The 20,692-nt window shown below is 35.8% G+C and overlaps 1 protein-coding gene across 5 annotated transcripts in view; it reads left to right on the top strand.

Annotated features, from left to right (window-relative positions):
- The window catches only part of STAG2 (STAG2 cohesin complex component), a 72,802-nt gene extending 53,151 nt beyond the window's left edge, over window positions 1-19,651 (top strand). For 3 of the 5 annotated variants that reach the window (XM_085060425.1, XM_085060427.1, XM_085060426.1), the window contains exons 19-34: window positions 408-611; window positions 2,158-2,228; window positions 2,542-2,629; window positions 2,732-2,812; window positions 5,915-6,007; window positions 8,006-8,180; window positions 8,661-8,800; window positions 9,920-10,021; window positions 11,688-11,836; window positions 12,350-12,478; window positions 12,827-13,032; window positions 13,417-13,606; window positions 13,692-13,805; window positions 14,590-14,716; window positions 15,049-15,126; window positions 17,739-19,651. In XM_085060425.1, coding sequence (XP_084916551.1) covers window positions 408-611; window positions 2,158-2,228; window positions 2,542-2,629; window positions 2,732-2,812; window positions 5,915-6,007; window positions 8,006-8,180; window positions 8,661-8,800; window positions 9,920-10,021; window positions 11,688-11,836; window positions 12,350-12,478; window positions 12,827-13,032; window positions 13,417-13,606; window positions 13,692-13,805; window positions 14,590-14,716; window positions 15,049-15,126; window positions 17,739-17,762 — 1,971 coding nt within the window. In that variant the 3' untranslated portion in view covers window positions 17,763-19,651. Of the gene's footprint in view, window positions 1-407; window positions 612-2,157; window positions 2,229-2,541; window positions 2,630-2,731; window positions 2,813-5,914; window positions 6,008-8,005; window positions 8,181-8,660; window positions 8,801-9,919; window positions 10,022-11,687; window positions 11,837-12,349; window positions 12,479-12,826; window positions 13,033-13,416; window positions 13,607-13,691; window positions 13,806-14,589; window positions 14,717-15,048; window positions 15,127-15,690 lie in introns of all 5 variants that reach the window. The other 2 variants (XM_085060429.1, XM_085060428.1) reach the window with 2 other exon arrangements.
- Window positions 19,652-20,692: the final 1,041 nt, after the last annotated feature.

Raw genomic sequence — 20,692 nt, 5'->3', positions numbered from 1 at the left:
CAACAGTAGAGTGTTATGAAACTAAATCTTCAATTATACAGCTTTCAGGACCACAGATATATGTTTGTGTGAGTGGGAGGTAAATACTTCTGTGTTGTTCAGTTGTCATTGCAAATTCAAGCATTAGATAAGACCATACCGACAACTGCAAATTTTTAGTCACATTGGTGGATTTGGTCTTTGACAAGCTCCTACTTAATTTTTGATAAATAGACTTTTAATTTCTCAGAAGCTTCACTAAATTTCTAGAAGTGTTTTGTGTTCTGCATCATAGTTTACAAAAGTAATAAATGGAATTTACCTTAAAAAATTTCTTAAGGTTTATTAAAAATGTGTGTGTGTATATATATGTACATATATATATATATATAAATGCATATTTCTTCTTTGGCTTATCTTCCTTGTAGCATTTGGATGCCTTACTGCGACAAATCCGGGATATTGTGGAGAAGCACACAGATATAGATGTTTTGGAAGCCTGTTCAAAAACCTACCATGCTCTCTGTAATGAAGAATTCACGATCTTTAACAGGGTTGACATTGCAAGAAGTCAGTTAATAGATGAACTGGCAGACAAGTTTAATCGACTTCTTGAGGACTTCCTGCAAGAGGTATTTTAATGGACAAGATCAACTTTTCCTGCCCTTGTGAATATTTTCAGTATGTTTTTCTGCCCTTCTCTGCAAGTCAAAACTAAGGATGGGAGCTTCCCTCTGACTTTCAAAACTGTTTAGTGGAGTGCACTCGAGAGCACAGTATCATTGCTGTGATGGTGTGAACACTGTTCTTTTAGATTAAGACAGTGAGTCTTTTATTTTGATCTCCTTTTGACAAGAGTCCTTTGGGAATTTGAGATAAGTTTTAGATAATTAAATACATAAACCTTTTACTCTTCGGTTTTGAGGCTTACGTTTTTGAGAGTTGTAGTATTGTAATTTTACTAGGATTCTCCTCAGATGTATCTAGTCTTGCCTGTGGTTGCATGTTGCTGTTTTTAAATATCAAAATCTGTAGAAAACACTCCCCCTCCCTTCCTGAATGCAAGCAGATGCAGTTAGTAGATCAAAAATAACTTTGTTCCCACACTGTGTTGATCTGAAAAGTGAGAATCTTCTAACAGAGTATTTAACTTCACTGTGGGATCTCTGACATTCAGACAAAACTTGTTTCTCCTCTTCATCTGTGGTAAGGAGCTTAGGAAGTGTCCTTTTGACAACTTCATTCTGAACATTTCTTAGATGCATGTAGTTTACCAAGCTCTCCTTTTTTCTCTTGCTTTTTGTTGGGAACTAGAACTCCACTCTAGAAATCCTAAACAAGAAATATACCCATTTGTTTCCCTTTGTGATGAAAAGAAAGAGTGAGAGGTAAAGCAAGGAAATGAGCTGTCAGAAGTTGGCTTGAAGGAAAATGACAAATACTGTGGTGGAAGTGTTGAAATCCTTAGTTCTTTGACAGAGTTGTGCAACTACAGAATAGTAAAACTGGCATTATCTCTCTGCTAGACTAAAGAGGCATTTCTTGACCTCAGTTTATCTTATGTACAAATAGATACCCTTTTTACCCTTTCATTTTTTCCACTCTTTTTTCACTAAATGCAAGTTTGTCAGAACTTATGGGAAGATCAGAATAAACCACTTCCCTTACCTCTGTCCAAGACTTTTTTCCTGTGATTCAAGTAAGATTGAAGTACTGACCTGTGGCCCATCTAGTCCAGTGTCTTTTGTCTGACAGTGGCCTCTGCTGGATTCTTCAGAGAAAATAGAAGCACCTACATTATACATTGTATTCTGCCATCCTAGGCTTTTTCCGTTCGTTGTTTTTTTTTTTTTTTTCCCTTCCCTTCTTCCTCCCCACCCCCTGCCCTCTGTCTTCTGCTGCTGCTATTTTACAGAATCGTAGAACTGTTTAGGTTGGAAAAGACATTTAAGATCACTCCATCTCTAGATATGAGCTGCTTACTGCCTTATCTCTCTAACTCTCCTAAAAGCAAATGTGACATGATAAACAATTTAGAATCAGGTCCTCACCCTCTCCTGCCCCCCAGTTGGGGTGTGTGTGTGTGTGTGTGTGTGTGTGTGTGTTTGATTTTAGTAAGTTCCCCAGGTCAGTTAGACTACACTGCTTAAGACATCTCACTGTATGCTTATTAAATAGGGGGAGGAACCTGATGAAGATGATGCATATCAAGTCTTGTCAACACTGAAGAGAATCACTGCTTTTCACAAGTAAGTTGGCTTCCTGCACACATCTGCCAGGGTTTGTAGTGTGGGGGATTGTTTGTTTTTAAATTAGTATCAGGGTTTGTGGTGAGGGGGGTTGTTTGTTTTTAATATATCTTACTTTTTAATGCAACTTCATGGGGGTTTTTTGCTTTGGGTTTTTTTTATTTTGTGCATGTTTTGGGAGGTGTTTAGTGGTTGGGTTTTTTCCTATTAATTTTTTTTTCAGACCAGTTGAGCTTTTAGTAGTTGTTAACCTCAAATTGCAGAAAAAGTATTAGTTAAATAATATTTTTTGCTTCATTTCTAATGCTTCCAGTGCTCATGACTTATCAAGATGGGACTTGTTTGGCTGCAACTACAAGCTATTGAAAACTGGCATTGAAAATGGAGACATGCCAGAACAGGTCAGTAGTTAAAATGTGTTCTTTAGGCACAACAACAAATAGCTTTTGTTGCTCTCTTTTATTGGTCGTTGTCATCTAATGCTTTTTTCCTTTTGATTTCAGATTGTTATTCATGCACTGCAGTGTACTCATTATGTAATCCTTTGGCAGCTAGCAAAAGTTACTGAAAGCAGTTCCACAAAGGTATGCCTTGTTCCAGTTGTATTAGTAAATAAACATTTGTACGTAGCTGCAAGTGTCATCAAGTGGGAACTGTGATGGAATTAAGACTGGGAATTTTCTTTATATTGATACCTACCTAATCTTGCTATTCTAATAAGTTCTGAATTCATAGTTTAAGTAGTCACATTCTTGACTTACAAACTTAGTATTACCTTTAATTGTTTTATTATTTAAATGTCAATATTATGTTTAATTTGACAGAATTTTAAAGTAATAGTAAATAAATGTGATACCTATCAGGCACAGTAACAATACTAAGAAGGAGTAAAATGAAAATGATCAAACACAGTATAGTCAGCCTCACTGCTGTCAATAGTGGGTTTGAATTTGTTTGGAAACCATGAAGTATCAGTGACAAGTCAGTGAGATCTAAGAATTTGGACACTATCATAGTATTCCTATTGCTCAGTATGTTGCAATCCTACTTTACTCTTCATCAGTCTTTTGAATCTGTTGTTAAATAAAGACGTGAAAAGATTAAGTTAAATTTCAGATTTTTTTAAGGGAGTGATGAGAGGCTCTGTTGTGGTTCTATGTATAGTAATCTTGAAGGGCAAAGCTCTGGCAAATGTCATCTTTCTAATTTCACTTCTTGAAAAATCTTGGAGGAAGGATTAAGGTTTTCTGTATCCAACACTGCTTGGAGAAGTTGATGAAGTGGTTCACTATGTCAACTGCCTGATGAAAAAAGGTCTTTTTTGACAGCTCTAGGTAGTTTAGAGTGGAGTTTGTAAATGCTGAACCATTTTAATGATTTCTCTAACAAAAATTGAAAAAAATGAAAAAGCTGTGATCAAAAATACCTTTTCTGGAAACCTTCTACAGTCCTGTAAGAAGAGTGCTTTTTTACTGGAAACCTATGCTGGAGTTGCACTTTGTTATTGGAATTACTGTTAACATGCCTTTCTTTATGTCAGAGAGGAGACAAGTAAATTCTTCAGTTTTTTTAAACACTTTGAATTTCATGTTTGTAATTAATATAAGAAAAAGAAGTTGTATATGACTGTCGCAATTTACTTGAGAGAAAACAAAGGGAACTCATGACATTAATTATGTATGAGTAATTAATAATCCATTATTGCAGTACCCTCACTTTAATGTGAGGATGCATACATTTTTTTATTTTAATTATTTTTTTTAATTTTAGGGTGTGGTAGTTCAAGCTTCTGGTAGATGCAGGAGTGGAAACCTGTGCTATGTAACTTGCACTAATGATTTTATAATAACTGAGAACACCTGTATCAGATTATGGTGGTTTTCCCCTATCTGATGAGACTTCTTTAGTCCACTCAGTAATTACATTCTGAAGGTGTGATAGATAAATATGAACACTGACTGCCTAATTTACACTTGAACACTGACTGCCTAATTTACCCATCTGTGTTTTAATGGCTTTTAACATTTCCAAACCCAAATGTCAGATATGAAGTGGCTGCAGAGATTGTTGAGACACATGTAGGTGTGTGAAGGATTTGGAGGCTTTGTTACCTTATTCTCTAAAGGGTAAACAGCAGTCTGGAGGTTTTCATAACAGTGATTAAAGCTTTATCACAAGCCTAATGGCAGAAGATGAGCTAAATACTGACAAGTTGGTTTAGAAATGAAGATTAACCTAGCTGTTTTGCAGCAAAATGTAATTTGTAATACTTTCAGCAGGAATGAAAAGAACCTAATTGAAAAGTGGTCTCTTATTGAGACTATTTTTTTGCTCCTGCGTAATAAAGTTTGGTAAATTAGAGCTTTCATTGGTTTAACTTATGAATTACAACTATTTTGTGATATTTTGCTGCTTGACTGCTGCTGAATCCAGGTACTTATAAAAGTTCTGTTGACTTCAGTTCAATGAAAGTGGGATGTAATAGCAAAAAAACCCCACAGAAATAGAAGTGACAGAAACGTACTGTGCCTAAAGATTTGGTTGGTTGGTTTGTGGTTTTTTTGTCCTCTGACAACGTCAGCATCTGCTGACTGTGGTCTTTGTGAACAGGTTTGTGAGCTAAGTATGGGAATTAGCTTCATAATACATGCACTAAATTAAAGACTCTATAAATGGTTCTGTTTTAATAAAAATATAAACAAATAATTCAGTGTAAAGGAAAGAAAATATTCCTGTGTATAATTCTCTTAGCATCAGTGTAGTCATCTGAATGGTAAATGTTGAGAGAAAAGGTTTTGTGTAGAAAAGGACTTGTAAAATCATGTTATACCTAAATTCCTGTCAAGAAGCAGAAGTTGCTTTTGTTAATCCTGTTGAGATTAAACAATGTGCTGTACCCAGTGTGTTACCCTCTTTCTTGGAGAGAGAGACTCCTTTCAGTGTAGATTGCAGGCATAGTTTTTAAACTTTCCTCACATGTATTTCATGTTTGTCTGGACTGATGCTGGTTACACGGTTGGTCTTGTATTACGACTTCCCCAGTTTCTACTGGGGCTAAATCTTCACCTGATTGAGGAACACTACCTGTGTTACACATGTGGGTGGTACTTAGGAACCAACTGGATACTTTGTTTGGACAGTAATCTACTTTTTGGGAAGTTGTTGCAATGCATAAAGCTACCTTTTTTTCCAATGAAGGGGAAAGAAAACCAACTCCCATCTGATTATTCCACTTTATCACAAATCAGTGAATTAATTAAAAAAATAAAATAATGCCATGTAGGCTTGTCTTTTTTAGTTATGAACAGCTGCCTAAAATCTATCCTTTAGGCTGAAAATACAGATATTTTAAAGAGAAAAATGCTTGCTCTGCAATTTTTTGGGGGTGAGGGGAGGTGTTTAAATTTTTTAGGTTTGTTTCTGAGGGTTTTTTTGTCACTACTTTTTAAAATAAATAACACGATTTCCATGCCAACTGCCATCTCTTCTGTGTTCCACACAATGACAAAATTAAGGAAATTGCTACTTGCTGTTTTTATTTGTAATAGTGACTTTTTAAAATAATGCAGTGGACTTGAATGTTACCACTAAGGTCTGTGGTGGACTGCTGTGTGAAAGTGCATACACTGAATGGGACTATAAAATTGAACAAGCAAAACTCTTACATTAAATCATTCTCTTTCAAGGAGGATCTTCTACGTCTGAAGAAGCAGATGAGAGTGTTCTGTCAAATCTGTCAACACTACCTGACCAATGTAAACACTGCTGTTAAGGAACAGGTTGGTGGCTGTTGTTACTTGCAGTCTTCTAATACTGTACTTTTAAAGCGGTTGTAAAGTTCTTCTTGCTAATATTTTTGGTGTTTATGTGGGAATGTGATGTCGTGGATGTTCAGGCTGAATGCCCTCGGAGTGTGAATACATACTGTACTTGTATGCTTGCCCTCCTTATGTACATAGTATTTCAGAATCAATTTAAACTTGATTCTTATGAGTAATTTGAGGCAGCATAATGTTTTATGCAGAGGGGCTTTTCATTTCTTTAAATGATGACTCTGCAGGTGCACTGTAGAAGCCTTCTGAGTGTAAGTTAAGTGGGAGAGTTCCATTTCAAACCTCTTGCTTGCCATGTGCTAATGACACACATCTCCTGTGGAGCTGTGGATTCATAGGCTCAAAACTGGAAGAGCTAAGGACAGCAATTTAAAAGAGAGAAGTTATTTATTTGGTTCTGTCTTTAAAGGTGTGCAGGTGCAGCTTTCCTTCCTCCCCTTAACTCTGTTGCTCCATAACACAATATATTCCTTACTTCTTCAGAGTCCTGGCTATTTTGAAATGCTGGCATGAAGGTTTTGGGGCTTGTTCTTAATTTTTTTTTTCTGTTTTAAAAAGAACTGAGACATGATATTGGGAAACACTTGTCCTGAATTCTGAGGATAACAGTCAAAGGAAATGATTAAACTGTAGGGACTGAGTCTCTTCCAGTCTGTGGGCAAATAGTTCTTTGGCCAGGACACTCACAGGACTTTAAGGTTCCACTGAAGAGCACAGTTTACTGATAGAAGGATTAATGCTAAGAAAATGCCTTTAACAGTCTTTAGAATGCTAAAATGAAAAAAAATGCAGTATGTCTCTATAGGGGTAGGACCAGATTATCTTCTAGATAGACAGTTTAATTAAAGAAATAGAAAGCCAGGAGCCTTTCTGCTGCTGAAGATAATAATAACCTGGTTAAAGTGGAAAATCTGGTCCACTGAGTTACACAGTTACAGCTTTTGAAAATCTTGCTAGAACAAGAATATTCCTGGAGCTTAATAGGCATATTCTATATCCAAGAGGTATCTAGAGTATTAGTCTCAAGGTGTAGGGTGTGAAAGTGCAAGTAACAAAAATTACTGAAGATCTGATTAGGTCTGTCTAAGAGGCTGTATGACTCTCAGGCTCTGCTGAATGCTCTGGAAACTAGAACTACCTAGTTACACAGGGCCCCTGTCACATAGGGTGCAATAGCCTTGGTTCCACTTGCCTTCTCTCATCTCGTGAAAGGACACAAGGGACTTCAGAGGAGCATGTGTATTTTTTGTGACCTGGAATTAGTAATATTCACTTTGAGGAGCTAGAGAACAGACCCGTTCATGGAAGTACATGAGAGATTAGAGTCAATGAGGAGGTGCAGCACTAAGCAGTTTGTTGCCTTGGTCTTTTAGTTTGGAGTGTCAGTCTCTGTGTCAGGGACTAAGATATTTGATCCTTCTGGGGCACTGGGGTACAGACATTTAAATCTGATATCAGATGCACAAGTTAGCCAGCTAAACGAAGAGGTGGTTGCACTTTTGGATTTTTGCACTTTAGGATTTAAAAGGATTGAATAACCTCTGCTTTTAGCTGTTAAACAAATGTGATTGAAACAATTTTTTAAAAAGACAGCAAAAAAGAGACTACTGTGGTTGGAGTCCACAAAGTTCTCTAGTGACCTAATGTAGTATCCATCAGGCAGAATTTGGGAGTTTCAGGCTCCTCATGTTTTAATCTTGCAATATTTTTATATTTAGTTGGCATCATCTGTGCAATATTTTTATTTGGACACCCAGCCTTGATATAGGAACCTGCTGTGAGAAGCTGTGCATATTGACTTCAGCTGGCCTTTGCAGTTGTGTAGGACTTCAGTGGCCTGTGTGCACTCTGTTGAGATCTTAAGTATTTTGTAAAGTGCAAATACATTATTCTGAACAAAATCTGCTTTCCAAGCAAGTATTTACTAAGGTTTCTTTTTAACAGGCTTTCACAATTCTGTGTGATGTTTTGATGATCTTCAGCCATCAGATTATGACAGGAGGACGTGACATGTTGGAGCCACTTGTTTACACTCCTGATTCTTCCTTGCAATCTGAACTACTCAGTTTTATTTTAGATCATGTCTTCATTGATCAGGATGATGATAATAATAGTGCAGGTTTGTACAAAACTGAAGGCTCCTTTTTATTGTTTGTTTTCTAACTAATATATTTGTTTCCCTGTGCATTTCTGGGGTTTTGTGGTGGTGGTGTTTTTGTTGTTTTTGTTGTTAGATTTTTTGGTTGGTTGGTTTTTTGGGTTTTTTTGTTTGTTTTTTTGATTAATTTTGTTTTGTCACAGAGAGATGTTCATGGGCACAGCGGTAGGTTTGGCTTTTAAATGTACAGCTGATTAAACCATTTTCTGTATTTGGAACATGTATGATAATCGCAGTAAGGGTTTGGTGTAAAAGGCACAAATATTTGTCTCTGTATCAGGGTAAGAGACTTGTCAGTGGACAGTGAAGTGCATTGTCATCAGAACTGAGATTTGCTTTTCTGAATCCTTACCGTTAGCCCATGTCAGTTTTATATATATATGAATGTTTAAACATGGACTCTTTAAACCAAACAGTTTTCCTGTTCTGAACTCTTTCTAGATGGACAGCAGGATGATGAAGCCAGCAAAATTGAAGCGTTGCACAAAAGAAGAAACCTACTTGCAGCTTTCTGTAAGCTCATTGTATATACTGTGGTGGAAATGAACACAGCTGCGGACATTTTCAAGCAATATATGAAGGTAAATTTGAAGCTTAGTAGTGATACTTTATAACAAATAGAATACAGTGGCTGTGGAGTTTTTAATTGTAACTTATTTGTTTACCTTACAAGATAACTGATTCAAAATATGAGGAATTCAAAACTCCAGTGCTGTAGGCCGTTTTCTGTATGTAGAGGGAAAAATTACTGAGATGAGTTTCACAGTTCCAGTGTGTGGGTGGTGGAGAGGGATGAATGAAACCTGCTAATTATTTTTATGTTGTTTATACTGGTTTTATTTTCTTATTCTGATTGATGGTGTATTTTTAATTCACCTATTAGTTTAGTAGGCCTTTTGAGAATGTTCTTCCAAAGATCAACTCCATGATGTCTAGCCTCATCAAATAATTTAAGTTTAAACTCTGTAGAAGAGAAATAAGGTTTGAGTCCCCTCTACCCCTCCCCCCATTATCTTTATATCTGTTTCAATCTTAAATATAAAAGACTCTTCTGGCTCATGGGATTTACAGCTGCACACTAATATGAATTCTCATCTTGTGAATATGATAAAGCTTTGCTCCTTGGTGATTACCTTAAAAATTTAAAATTTGGGTAGCCTGCTTTTATCTGTCTGAGTGTCCTACATATGTTTTTATCCCCTAAATATCTAATTGGGTCTTTCTTAAGCCTGAAATACCTGAAGAACTGAACAGGCAGCTGTCTCAGTTGGAAAAATTATGGCTATGATGCTGTCTGTGAGTGCATTCTTTCAGCAGAGAAAATATAAAACTCCCCACCAGAGTTACAGGAGTTACTAAAAAGATTAGATTCTAATCTTGTCCCCTGAAGGGGTGAACACATGTCATTAACAAATGTGTCATGGCCTTGAAGATAAATAGGTCATTCTGCCTCTAAAGTAATACTCACTGCAAGAACAAAAAGTGGGTTTATTCTTTCCGCATTTGATTTTTTTAAAAATTATTATTATTTCAGAGGTGGTTTAGGTGTAATTTCGGTGTAACCATGAACATACTGGGGTTTTTTTCCTTTAGATAGTGTTTGATGTTTCTTTTTAAAATAAATTTTGTTTTCAGAAGAATATAGTAGTTGTAATGTTTTCAAAACTAATGTTGATAGTTAACCTCTTTGTTTTCCCTAGTATTACAATGACTACGGTGATATTATTAAAGAAACGATGAGTAAAACAAGACAGATAGACAAAATCCAGTGTGCTAAAACACTTATTCTTAGTTTGCAGCAGGTAAGAATTTACAGTATTTTTATGCATAAAATTCCATGCTGTAGATGATGACCTGTTGTTTAGTAACTAGTGTGAGGTATTGATGAAAAAATTCTTGCTGAAGTCAAGGATAAGTAGATCTGAACTGAAACACATTTTCTGCCGCTATGTGAAAAACTGCCAGAAGTCTTCCTATGCTTACCAAATACTGTACCACGAAAAATGTATGAGAGGCCAATAAATACAAAAGGAATGTAACTCTGAAACCTTCATGACTCTAAAAGAATAGTTTAGGTCATGTATTGAGAAATAAGTTGTGAAATGGCCAGTTTACTTTGTTTGTGAAACAGATAAATACTTCCTGCCTGTGTGGTGGGGGGCTGTGGTTTGGGGTTTTTTTGTGGGGGTTTTGTTTTACTTTGGTGCATTTTTTTTGGTTTTGCATTTTTTTAAACTATTCTGAGAATAAATTTGAAGTTTTAGTAATTTCTTAATATTTAGTAGGGACTTCACACATATTTGTTATTAAAACAGGATTTAATGCTCTCTTCAGTAAAGCTTGTTTGTGTGGAAACCTGATGAATTCAGTTAAGGTTAGCTTAGGATTCCTCTACTCACATAAACCATCTGCATGGATTTTATTCACAGGATCAGAACAGTAGAGCCATATATCTGCAAAACACTGTTCAGCATAGGTCGCTGCTATCCATGAAAGACAAATCTACCCAAATTTGTCTTCTCTCTCCCCATACCTGCTTTTTTGACTGTTATAAAGCTACATAGTGAATACAGATATAGGTATTGATCCTGGTGGACACCAAACAGAAGAAATCCTTATTAAAGTAAGGACTGGTTTATCAGTATGGATATTGTCAACACAAGGGAGCATGAGGCCTTTCCTTTTAGCATGACTCTAAAGTAGCTAGTGTAACTACAGTTTAAAATATGTAACTAAGCATTCTTTCGTTTATTCTTTGTGATACAAGAAAGTGAAAGGTGTGTTAGATAAAATTAGATGGAAAAATGTGATTATTGAAGTGAATTGCAGTCAAATTTAGAAGGATGAGAAAAGGATTGATGATTGATCAAAGAAAAGAGAAGACTGTAAAGTTCAGAGTATTCAGCTTTGACAACTATTGATGAATAGTTAAAAATCTCGTTATCAGTGGCAGACTTTCTGGTGTCTTTGGCAATTTCCCTGAAGACATGTTTCCATTTTAGAATTTCTTCTTTATTACTTGTGTTTTGAAAAGAGAGAAAAAAAGTAGTAATCAGTAGTTTGACAAACTACTTAGTAAGTACTTAGTAAAGACCGGACGAGAATTTACCCCATTTATTTCTTCTCTGCTAGTGTATGTAATTATGGAATCCTATTAATTTTTTGTATTCTCACCTTTAGAACACCTGATTCAGTGAAGCTCTGAAATCTGTCATCCAGTACATTTATAGTTGGAGTGCTTGGACAGTGCATTTCAAGGTTTATCTCTGGGGTGCAGACTCTTCAAGAGTAGCTTTGACTTCACTGTCCAAAACATCCATGTTTGTCTCTTGGTGTTGTCAGGTTAAGAGTGGGGGAAGAAGAAGCTGTAAAACATACTTTTAGACTGAGACTTAGTTCTGTGTGTATTGGTTGAAAGTTTGGCATAATCTTTTAATACATGAAAATTTCCCTTTTCATTCTATACAGCTCTTCAATGAAATGATTCAGGAAAATGGTTATAACTTTGACAGATCATCACCAACGTTCAGTGGCATAAAGGAACTTGCTCGACGTTTTGCTTTAACGTTTGGATTGGATCAGCTGAAAACAAGAGAAGCTATTGCTATGTTACACAAGTAATTGTGTGCTTTGTATTACTTCCATTTTTGTTTACATTTCTTGACTTACATAAGATAGTCTTTTCAGTCTTTGAAAATCAATTTGTTAATACAAAATGCATCAGCCCTAGAGATGATATAGCCCATATATTTCATTAAGAGGTGACTGCAGTTTAGTCTTTGAGTAAAACCCAAATGTTTAACATTGTTGTTCTCCAGCATCATTTTATAAGCATGCAAATGATAGCAGTGTGGATGCTATAATGAAAAAGCCTTTTTAATGTCTTGCCTGTAACTGTAAGAATGGATTCAGCTCATTGTGAGTAGTGGTCATGTTGGCCTCATGCAGAAAACTTGCAATGAAAAGTAGAAATTCCATGACAGAGTGTGTCAAGATTCAAATAATGGATAGTGTTCACTTCTTTTACTGGAATATGGAAACATCAAATTCTTGTTTCAAGTTATTGTATCTCACAGTGCTTTGAAGTTTTGTTTGTGCTTTTTCTGATGTAATTTTTTATTTCTTCTTAGGGATGGCATAGAATTTGCTTTTAAGGAGCCTAATCCACAAGGTGAGAGCCACCCACCATTAAATTTGGCATTTCTTGATATTCTCAGTGAGTTCTCCTCGAAACTTCTCAGACAAGACAAAAGAACAGTGTAAGTATTTTCTTAATATTCTTAATATTTGTAAAGATAACCACAAAAGACATGTACCAGAATAAATATTTGTGTATTCTATTAATCTAAAGTGAAATCTTTGACACATGAAGGTAAGTTTACACTAAAGTCGTCAAGTATAATCACAGAGGGTAACTTGTATTTATCATTGTTATTTTTCATTTTGTGATGGATGAACGGAAATCATAATCCTGATTTGCTGTTGTCAGGCCTTCCTGTTTACTAGATGAGAAACGTTGGGTGTTGATTTCAGTAGTTACTTATCTTGACATGTTAACACCTTGTTACAGATTTTTTGCATCTCTGTGTTTCTTTTTCAATTTAAAGGTATGTTTACTTGGAGAAGTTCATGACTTTTCAGATGTCTCTACGAAGAGAAGATGTGTGGCTTCCTCTCATGTCCTACCGGAATTCTTTATTAGCTGGTGGGGATGATGATACCATGTCAGTGATTAGTGGAATCAGTAGTCGAGGATCTACAGTAAGAAATAAGAAGACAAAGCCAGCAACAGGCAAGCGGAAAGTACCCGAAGGTAGAACTTCTCTTACCTTAATATTTGCTAGAGTAGATATTTATGTAAACTGCACATATTGTTCCGTATTTGTTAGTGTATGTTGGTATGCCTTAATATATTTTTTTCAAAACAAGTGTCTTAGTGGGAAAGGCATTAATTTGATTCATAAAAGGAGATAAGGTCACTATACAGTGTTACGTCATACAATAGAAACTTATATTGAGTGCTCTAGCCAGTGATTATAAATCCAGGCCTTTTGAGGCACATGTAAGGCTTTGTGGGCAAAAGTAAAGCACTTGATTCTCTGTAAACAGAAAGTACACACGTAATTCATTTTTCAACATTCACTTTTAGACAAGTTGAAAAAAACTTCATGGATATTCTTCCTGTGTTTGCTTGCAGCTGAAGAAAGCAGCAGTAGTGACAGTATGTGGCTGAACAGGGAGCAGTCAATGCACACACCAGTCATGATGCAGACACCTCAGCTCACTTCCACGATAATGAGGGAGCCCAAGAGATTGCGACCTGACGAGAATTACATGGGTGTCTATCCTATGCAGCCTGAGCACCACCAACCGCCGCTCGACTACAAGTACGTACCCGAGTAGGTCTGCTTTGTGTTAGTGTTCATACACAAAACCAGTACATGTTTAAAATAGAATAATGGTCTTTTTAAGCACGCAAGTAACGTGGATGTTGGCTCAAAGGCAACAGGAAGAAGCCGCGCGACAACAACAGGAGAGGGCAGCGATGAACTACGTCAAGCTGAGAAGCAACTTGCAACACGCCATGTGAGTGGAGTGAAATGTTCCTTCAGTGGGTCAGGGAGGGGAGGGTTTACAAATGCAGTTTTACACCTGTATCTTTTAAGAGGGATGCGTCTTCTAAATTTAAAAGTTCTCTGCATTCTTAAGGACTGTGTGGTTCTACAGGAAAAAAAGTACAGGTTGCAAACCAAAACCATGGGCCTATGTGTTGAGGAGCTTTACATCTTTCCCCTAGTTACTTGTAATGGTTTTATTACCAGTACTTCATGTACATTTTTTTAATACAGTGACACCAATTAGTATAATTAGAATGACTCCTCAGTTTTCTCATAAGATCTGATGTTTCATGTAGAAGTTATGAGGAAAGAGGATGAAGGCTGTGTGGGATTATTTGTAATGGTTTTACACCTCTACTTTGTTGCAAAGACATTCTTCCTTGCCTTATCATAAGGCAGAAACAATTTTTCTTTTAAGTGGCAAAACTTAAGTTCTTTTTCACTTAAGCATAAATTAGGTGTGGAGTAGATCTGCTTATCAGTACTCACACCCTCTCAGAATAGCCATTTAGAAATGTACCACAGTTATCTAAATTGACCTTTGTTAGGCATTCTCCCACACTCTCTTAGTATGTTCTGGTTAAATACTAGCTTTCTTTAGCAGTAGTTGTGCATTTATTTAGTTACTTAATTTCTTTTTTATCTAATGGAATTATCATTTGTTAGGAGTCCCTTACTGAGCATTAGTTTTTTAAATAGTCAGATAAAAGTCAACTTGATTTAGTGCTCAACAGTATTGCTTTTCATTTCAGTCGACGTGGTACAAGTCTAATGGAAGATGATGAAGAGCCAATTGTTGAAGATGTGATGATGTCATCAGAAGGGCGGATTGAAGATCTTAATGAAGGCATGGACTTCGACACCATGGACATAGACCTAGTAAGAACTTTACTTCTCTTTTAGTGGTCTTGGGATTTGTATTTCTGCTTTTCAAGTAAGATATTTAAATCAAGTTTTCCTTCTGATGAAACAAAAATCATTCTTGTTGCTCTCTGCATTGTTAAAGGGCTGTGCTGTTGTCTGTATTACAAGAGCCATCTGCTCCAAGAGCCATACAAAAAGCAAGAACACTTCCTGCAATAATTAATAATAACATTTATCCCTTGTGAATTCTTACCCCTTGAGAATTCAGCTTCACTGACTACAGTGTAAAACCTCTTCTTTTCTGGTGAAATTACCATTAACCTGTTTTGTTTGTTTGCTTTCTAAAGCCACCATCAAAGAACAGGAGAGAAAGAACGGAACTAAAACCAGATTTCTTTGACCCCGCTTCAATCATGGATGAATCGGTAGGTTAACTTATGTAAGGGGAAAGTGATATAAATAAGTGTTAAGGTTGCCATACTCTTCTGACTTCAGATTTTAAATGGAAAGAATGCAATCTTCAGGTTGTCATTGTTAGTTTATTTTGACAGACTGGTACAGTCAGAGAAGTATTTTGTGCTGTAATTCAGCTCCATCCATTCTAAGGTAGTCAGTGTTCTTTGCAAGTTTATAGGATTTTTGTTCTTAATATTTATATATAGCTATGTAAAAATTAAAAGCCTAAGATTCTGAGCAGGAAACACATCTGGTATGGACAAGACCCTCACAGAGGCTGGTAGCAAAGAGCATTAGAAAAATAAAAAAATGTGCATATGCAGTATTAAAGGCAAGTTTCCTGTTGTGCTGAGTTTAGTTCAGTGACTCTGATGTCATTACCAAATGTCAGCATTGGATGGTTTGCATTTTGTGGTTTTTTTTTTTTAATTGGCTTATTTACTTTTGTGCATAAGTAAGATAATGGAGAAAATAAGAGATAATACAGATACCTGTTTATAGAGATGAGAGGTATTTTTTCTTTCCATATAAAGTTTTAGGTCCAAAACATCCGAAGTCTGTAGTTTCTGCTTGCAGTTGCCCTTTTATCCGACTTGATAAATCTGCAGTCTCTATTCTCTTTTAAAAATCTGCATGAGGGATTCCTTCTGTCTTGAACCACTTGTAAAGTATGCAGCCATTTTTGACCTTGTGTAGCTGGTACAAAATTACACTGGAAATAACAAGCTGCAGCAAGCCAGCAGAGGACAGTACAACAAGGCTTCCTGGGAATCTTGGACAGCTTGGTGGAATTTGGAAGATGGTTATGTATTTTTTTACAGTATTGTTGCAGCGTGAACCTGTTCTTGTTTATGGGAGAAAGAAGTCCTAAATACTGTTTTAAATGCAAATCCATATATTTTGTACCAGTAGGGCTTTGCTTTAGTGATAATGAATCAGTTAGGTTGTGTGTCTGGCTGTCATGTGTTCTGTTCCGGAAGTAACACCAAGAAAGTATCTCACCTGTTCTCTGACATTCTGTTTTACAATAGTTCTTCCACTCCCCTTCTCGATTTTTTTTCCTGGACTGATCTGTGAAATACCAGCCACTTTTCAGTCTGACAGTGCTGACACCGTGGCCTTCTCCAGATGGCATTTAACGATTTCAGAGCCCCTTTAGCTTTGCCGCTCTAGCCGCAGCTGAGAGCCGCTCTGCTCTCCCCGGCTGAGCTTCGCTCCCCGAGCGGCGGGCGCAGTGCGCGGGAATGGCCGCGCGGGGGCAGCAGCCGGCAGCGCAGCGCAGCGCGGGGAGCGCCGGGCGGGGCGGAGCTGAGCTGAGCTGAGCTGAGCTGCGCAACAGCCGCTCCTTTACATAACCTATAAACCAGAAACAGAACCCCCGAGCAGAGACAGGCGACAGAACACGGACACACAGCACAGCTCAACCCAACAGTCAGTGGGCAGCATAAAAAATTATTTCAGAAATTAAAAAAAAATAAATCTCAGATTAAAGTTAATGTGCTTTATTCATATAATTTATTTCAGAGGTCCCTTATTCTCGCAGTTGTTGCACTTGCTTTTAATAGGCGTAGACATAATAAAGCTGTTTAATTTATTCAGATGCACATGGTTAATGGTCAGACTTCTAGTTTGTTTTCTCATTTTTTGCTGTGCCCAGGTATTGCTGGCATCAGACAGCTGTCTGTGTGCTAAATTGTAGGAGGCACCCAAAGTGAGTTTAGTTCAAAGAACAGTAAAAATTGGTTTGTAAACAGATAAATGTGAGCACCAGTGTTAAAGTTCAGGAAAAATTAGCCTCTTTTGGCTCTCGCTGATTTTTCTAAAGTCCTATAAAAGCTAGGACAGTCACAAAATCTGGATCTTAATGGGAGTTTTTTTTGGCACATCAGTGATGATACCTACTTCATTGGCATAGAAAACTATATGGCTTGTTCTCACATGGGAACTGAAAACTGATTGTGTCAGGACAGGAATCCTTTCAAGAAAGGATTGTTTGTTTCTTTCCCTAGTCACACAGTCTCCTGAAGGACAGTTGTTTGATTTTACCTGATGATTGTTTGATTTTTCACTGTCTTCCTGACAGAGTGGATACATTTCCTAGGAAATGCCAAGTTTGTGTCCTGGTTGGCTGATGTGGGATGGCCTGTGGTTTCTGTGATCACAGACACAGCAGCAGCCACTGTCTGGAGTGTTTTGTCCCAGGTTTAGTTGCTGGAAATGACACACTTGATTTCAGGTTAAGGCCAATAGAATGTCATTGTTAAAGAAGTCTGAGTTAGGCACCTAACTAAAAATTATTTTGCAATTATTACCTAAATTAATTAAAGCACAGACGTTACCACATTCCTACTGGATCTAGTTAATTTCAAGTGTGAGAAAAATACTTCTAATGAATGAGGAGCCCTTTTCATATTATTATCTAAATCAGAAGTGTGGTTAATCTGGTTTGGAAGAAAATAAACTTAATAATGCCTTAACATATCTTGAAGTGTCTTAATCTTAAATCATATACTAATTGCTTTGTTTTTTGTTAAATGTGTAGTAGACTACAAATTGACACCATTTCTAACTTTTTTTTTAGGTTCTTGGGGTGTCAATGTTTTAATACCAGAGCAGCAAATAAATCAGTGGTGAAGTCATTTTCTAAGTGGAAGAGGAAGTTTTTCAATACAAAATTGTGGTAGATACAGTGAAATTCTGAACAGATTTTTCTCTAAGGAGAATGACATGCTTTCAAGATCAAGTGCATTGAAGGGGCAGTTTTGTTTGCCTGAAAAAAAAAAGAAATGTAAAGGACAAGTAAACAATTTGAGGATAAGCTACACTTTTTGTTGGGAAAAAAATCAATATTTTATTTATGTGCTATCAGTTTATTTCTGGATCATAAGAAGTATTCCCTTTGAGTTTTAATCTTAACAGTCTGAGAGGTGTTTGGTACAGATTTGAGCCCCTCTCTATACATTTGCTGGCTATACTAAATAATCATGAGCTCTGCTGGATTGCTGTTCACATCCATGAACTGAAATAGTAGATGGATTGGTTTTCTTACAGTGATAGAACCAGAAGAGTTGTCAGTATTTTCAATTAAATGCAAACTTCAGCAACAGAAGGTTTGTATTAATTAATCTTGGAAAAAACTACGTAAAGCAGAATTTTAACAGCTTTTTAATCTAAAACACACTTTTTATTCCAAAAGCTTCATGTTAGCCTTCTCAGAAAGGTCCATAAACTATAAGCTACCAGAACGTAACAGATCTCACTCTTGCTTGCCCATTACCAACCCTGAAAGTTTGCTTGTCCTTTAAGAAAAATGTAATGTTGTGAAATTCCTTCCAGTAGTGCCACTGTATTTTGTCTCCAAATAAAAGAAGCTTATTGTAGTATGTTTGCAGAAAAATTCTAAACAAAAATTATACAGCTTATTAGAGTGTGGGAATAGGGATCTAAATTTTAAATAAAATTATATATATATATAAATTGGTGCTGATTTTATAATTGCGCAGTTTGTTTAGTTTTTTCTTACTTTTAAATTCCAACTTAAAATTATGAGGTTTCAGAAATATATTGAAAGTTTAACAATGTTTAAAAATAGAAGAGCATGAGAATTCATGCTTTAAAAATGATTTTTAAATTTGTATTTTATATTGTTTTATCTATCTGTCTTTGCAAGCAGTCTTCAGGTTAAAGATACTTCTAACAGGTTACAGTACATTTCCTCTATATGTAAATTAGATTGGATAATAGAAATTCATAAACAACCCATAATATTCTTTGAAAGCTAAGCTTTAAACTTCATTTTGTGTCCATTCACAAATAAATTAAATTTGGTCTAAAACAGAAAGTGGATCTATGCCATTTTGACATTGACTCATTTTGCAAGGCTTAGGCAGCTAGACATCATTTTAAAGGAAATATTAACTTATATTACATATGTATATTTTTTGTCAGTTGTCTCTCAGTTCTTGAGGTATATTATTTTAATCATTCCATGCCTTAATACGCTTGCAATACAAGAATCTCCCCAAATGGGTGAATACAAAAAGGCTTCCTGTTTTTAGACTCAGAAATTAAACATTCGGCTGTGGTAGCCAAAAACCATAGATTATCTAAAGGATCATGATAAAATATAATTATTTTACTAAGTCATGGGGTAACAACAAACTCAAAACTAGATCTGCCTAACTCATTTTACATAAATAAATACTCTCATGTCTAAAAGTACTGCCTATATTGTTTTCCACACCACTGCATTTAATAGAACTGCTGAGAGGACTGTATATATGATTTTAAACTTAAGTTGATTTTTCTTACTCTTGAAGGAGTGTTTCTTTGTGAAAGCAGTTCTTACAGCTTTGTTTTCAACCAGCTAAAAATGTTTTATATATTTACCTTAACCTGTTGTCCTCCACATTCTATTGTCCTAATTGTACTGTTTTCTGATTTGTATTTATGTCTTGAGACAGTAACTTTTTGAATAAAAATAAACCTACAGTATGTTGTATGTTTGATCTTTTTAAATTGGGGTTATGGGAGGACAGTGAAGAAAGGGGTATGAGTAATGCAAATGTTATGTTTATAGAAATCAAAATCTTTTTCCATGTCTTTTAAGTGTTTGTCTCAGAGTTGGGATAATGTATGAAAAACTGCACTGTTTTATATTTGTAATAAATTGTACAAGTTTTTAAAATGTGAATAAAGCACTAATTGGGTAATAATTTAAAGCAGAAAAGTTAATGCAATCATGATTGTTTTAAATATGCTTTAATTTGAGATAAACTTGTTAAAAGAATTAGTGTAAATACAGAGTGAGCTTTTGAAGAGGTTAGTACCTGCAAATAAAATTTTTAAAATTTGTATAGAACTTTTACATGCCAAGAAAGCAGTGGTTAATTATTTTTGTGTTACATTTTTAAAGGTGTATTAATAGCCTTTCTGTTGGTTTCTTTTTCCTAATAACTATTACCTGATTTTACTCAGAATGCTTTTGATTTGGGCATTGGAGATGCTGTACATAGTCCAATGGAAATACCATTAAATGTGTATTCTACTTTCCATTCCTTAAATTTATCATACACCTGGTAAACATTCTGAGCTTAATTGGCCAGACAGCAAGGGAGTGAGGGGAAAACCCTAAACATCTCTTCCCCTCCCATTCCCCTCTCCTCAACTACTGAGCACCTCTAGCTGGGGATTAAAAACTCCTTTCTGGTACAAGACTTTTTAAACCAGTAATTTTAAAATCTTAGACAATACTTCTAATTCTTGCTAATGTAACTTTAGGAGTTTTGGGTTGGTTTTTTTTTTTTAGTTATTATTATTGCAAATGTTCATTATTCCTGTCTCTAAGTCCTGCTGTAAGTTCAATAGTATCTTGTGGAAAATTGTTTTAGTAGGTTCTAAATTTATGATGCAAGAAAAATACCTTCACTATACAATGTAAAGTTTGTTCTAGTTACACCGTTTTGGTACAAAAGCCTGTAAATGAAAGAAATCGGAGTTTTGAAGAGAAATATGATAAAAATGTAGAAAAAAAGC

The sequence above is a fragment of the Lichenostomus cassidix genome, chromosome 4A, assembly GCF_008360975.1.
Source record: "Lichenostomus cassidix isolate B80296 chromosome 4A, HeHo_3.0, whole genome shotgun sequence".
In the NCBI taxonomy this organism is placed as follows: Eukaryota; Metazoa; Chordata; class Aves; order Passeriformes; family Meliphagidae; genus Lichenostomus; species Lichenostomus cassidix.
The sequence above is the reverse complement of the archived record's forward strand: the minus strand, read 5'-3'. Positions and strand labels throughout refer to the sequence as shown.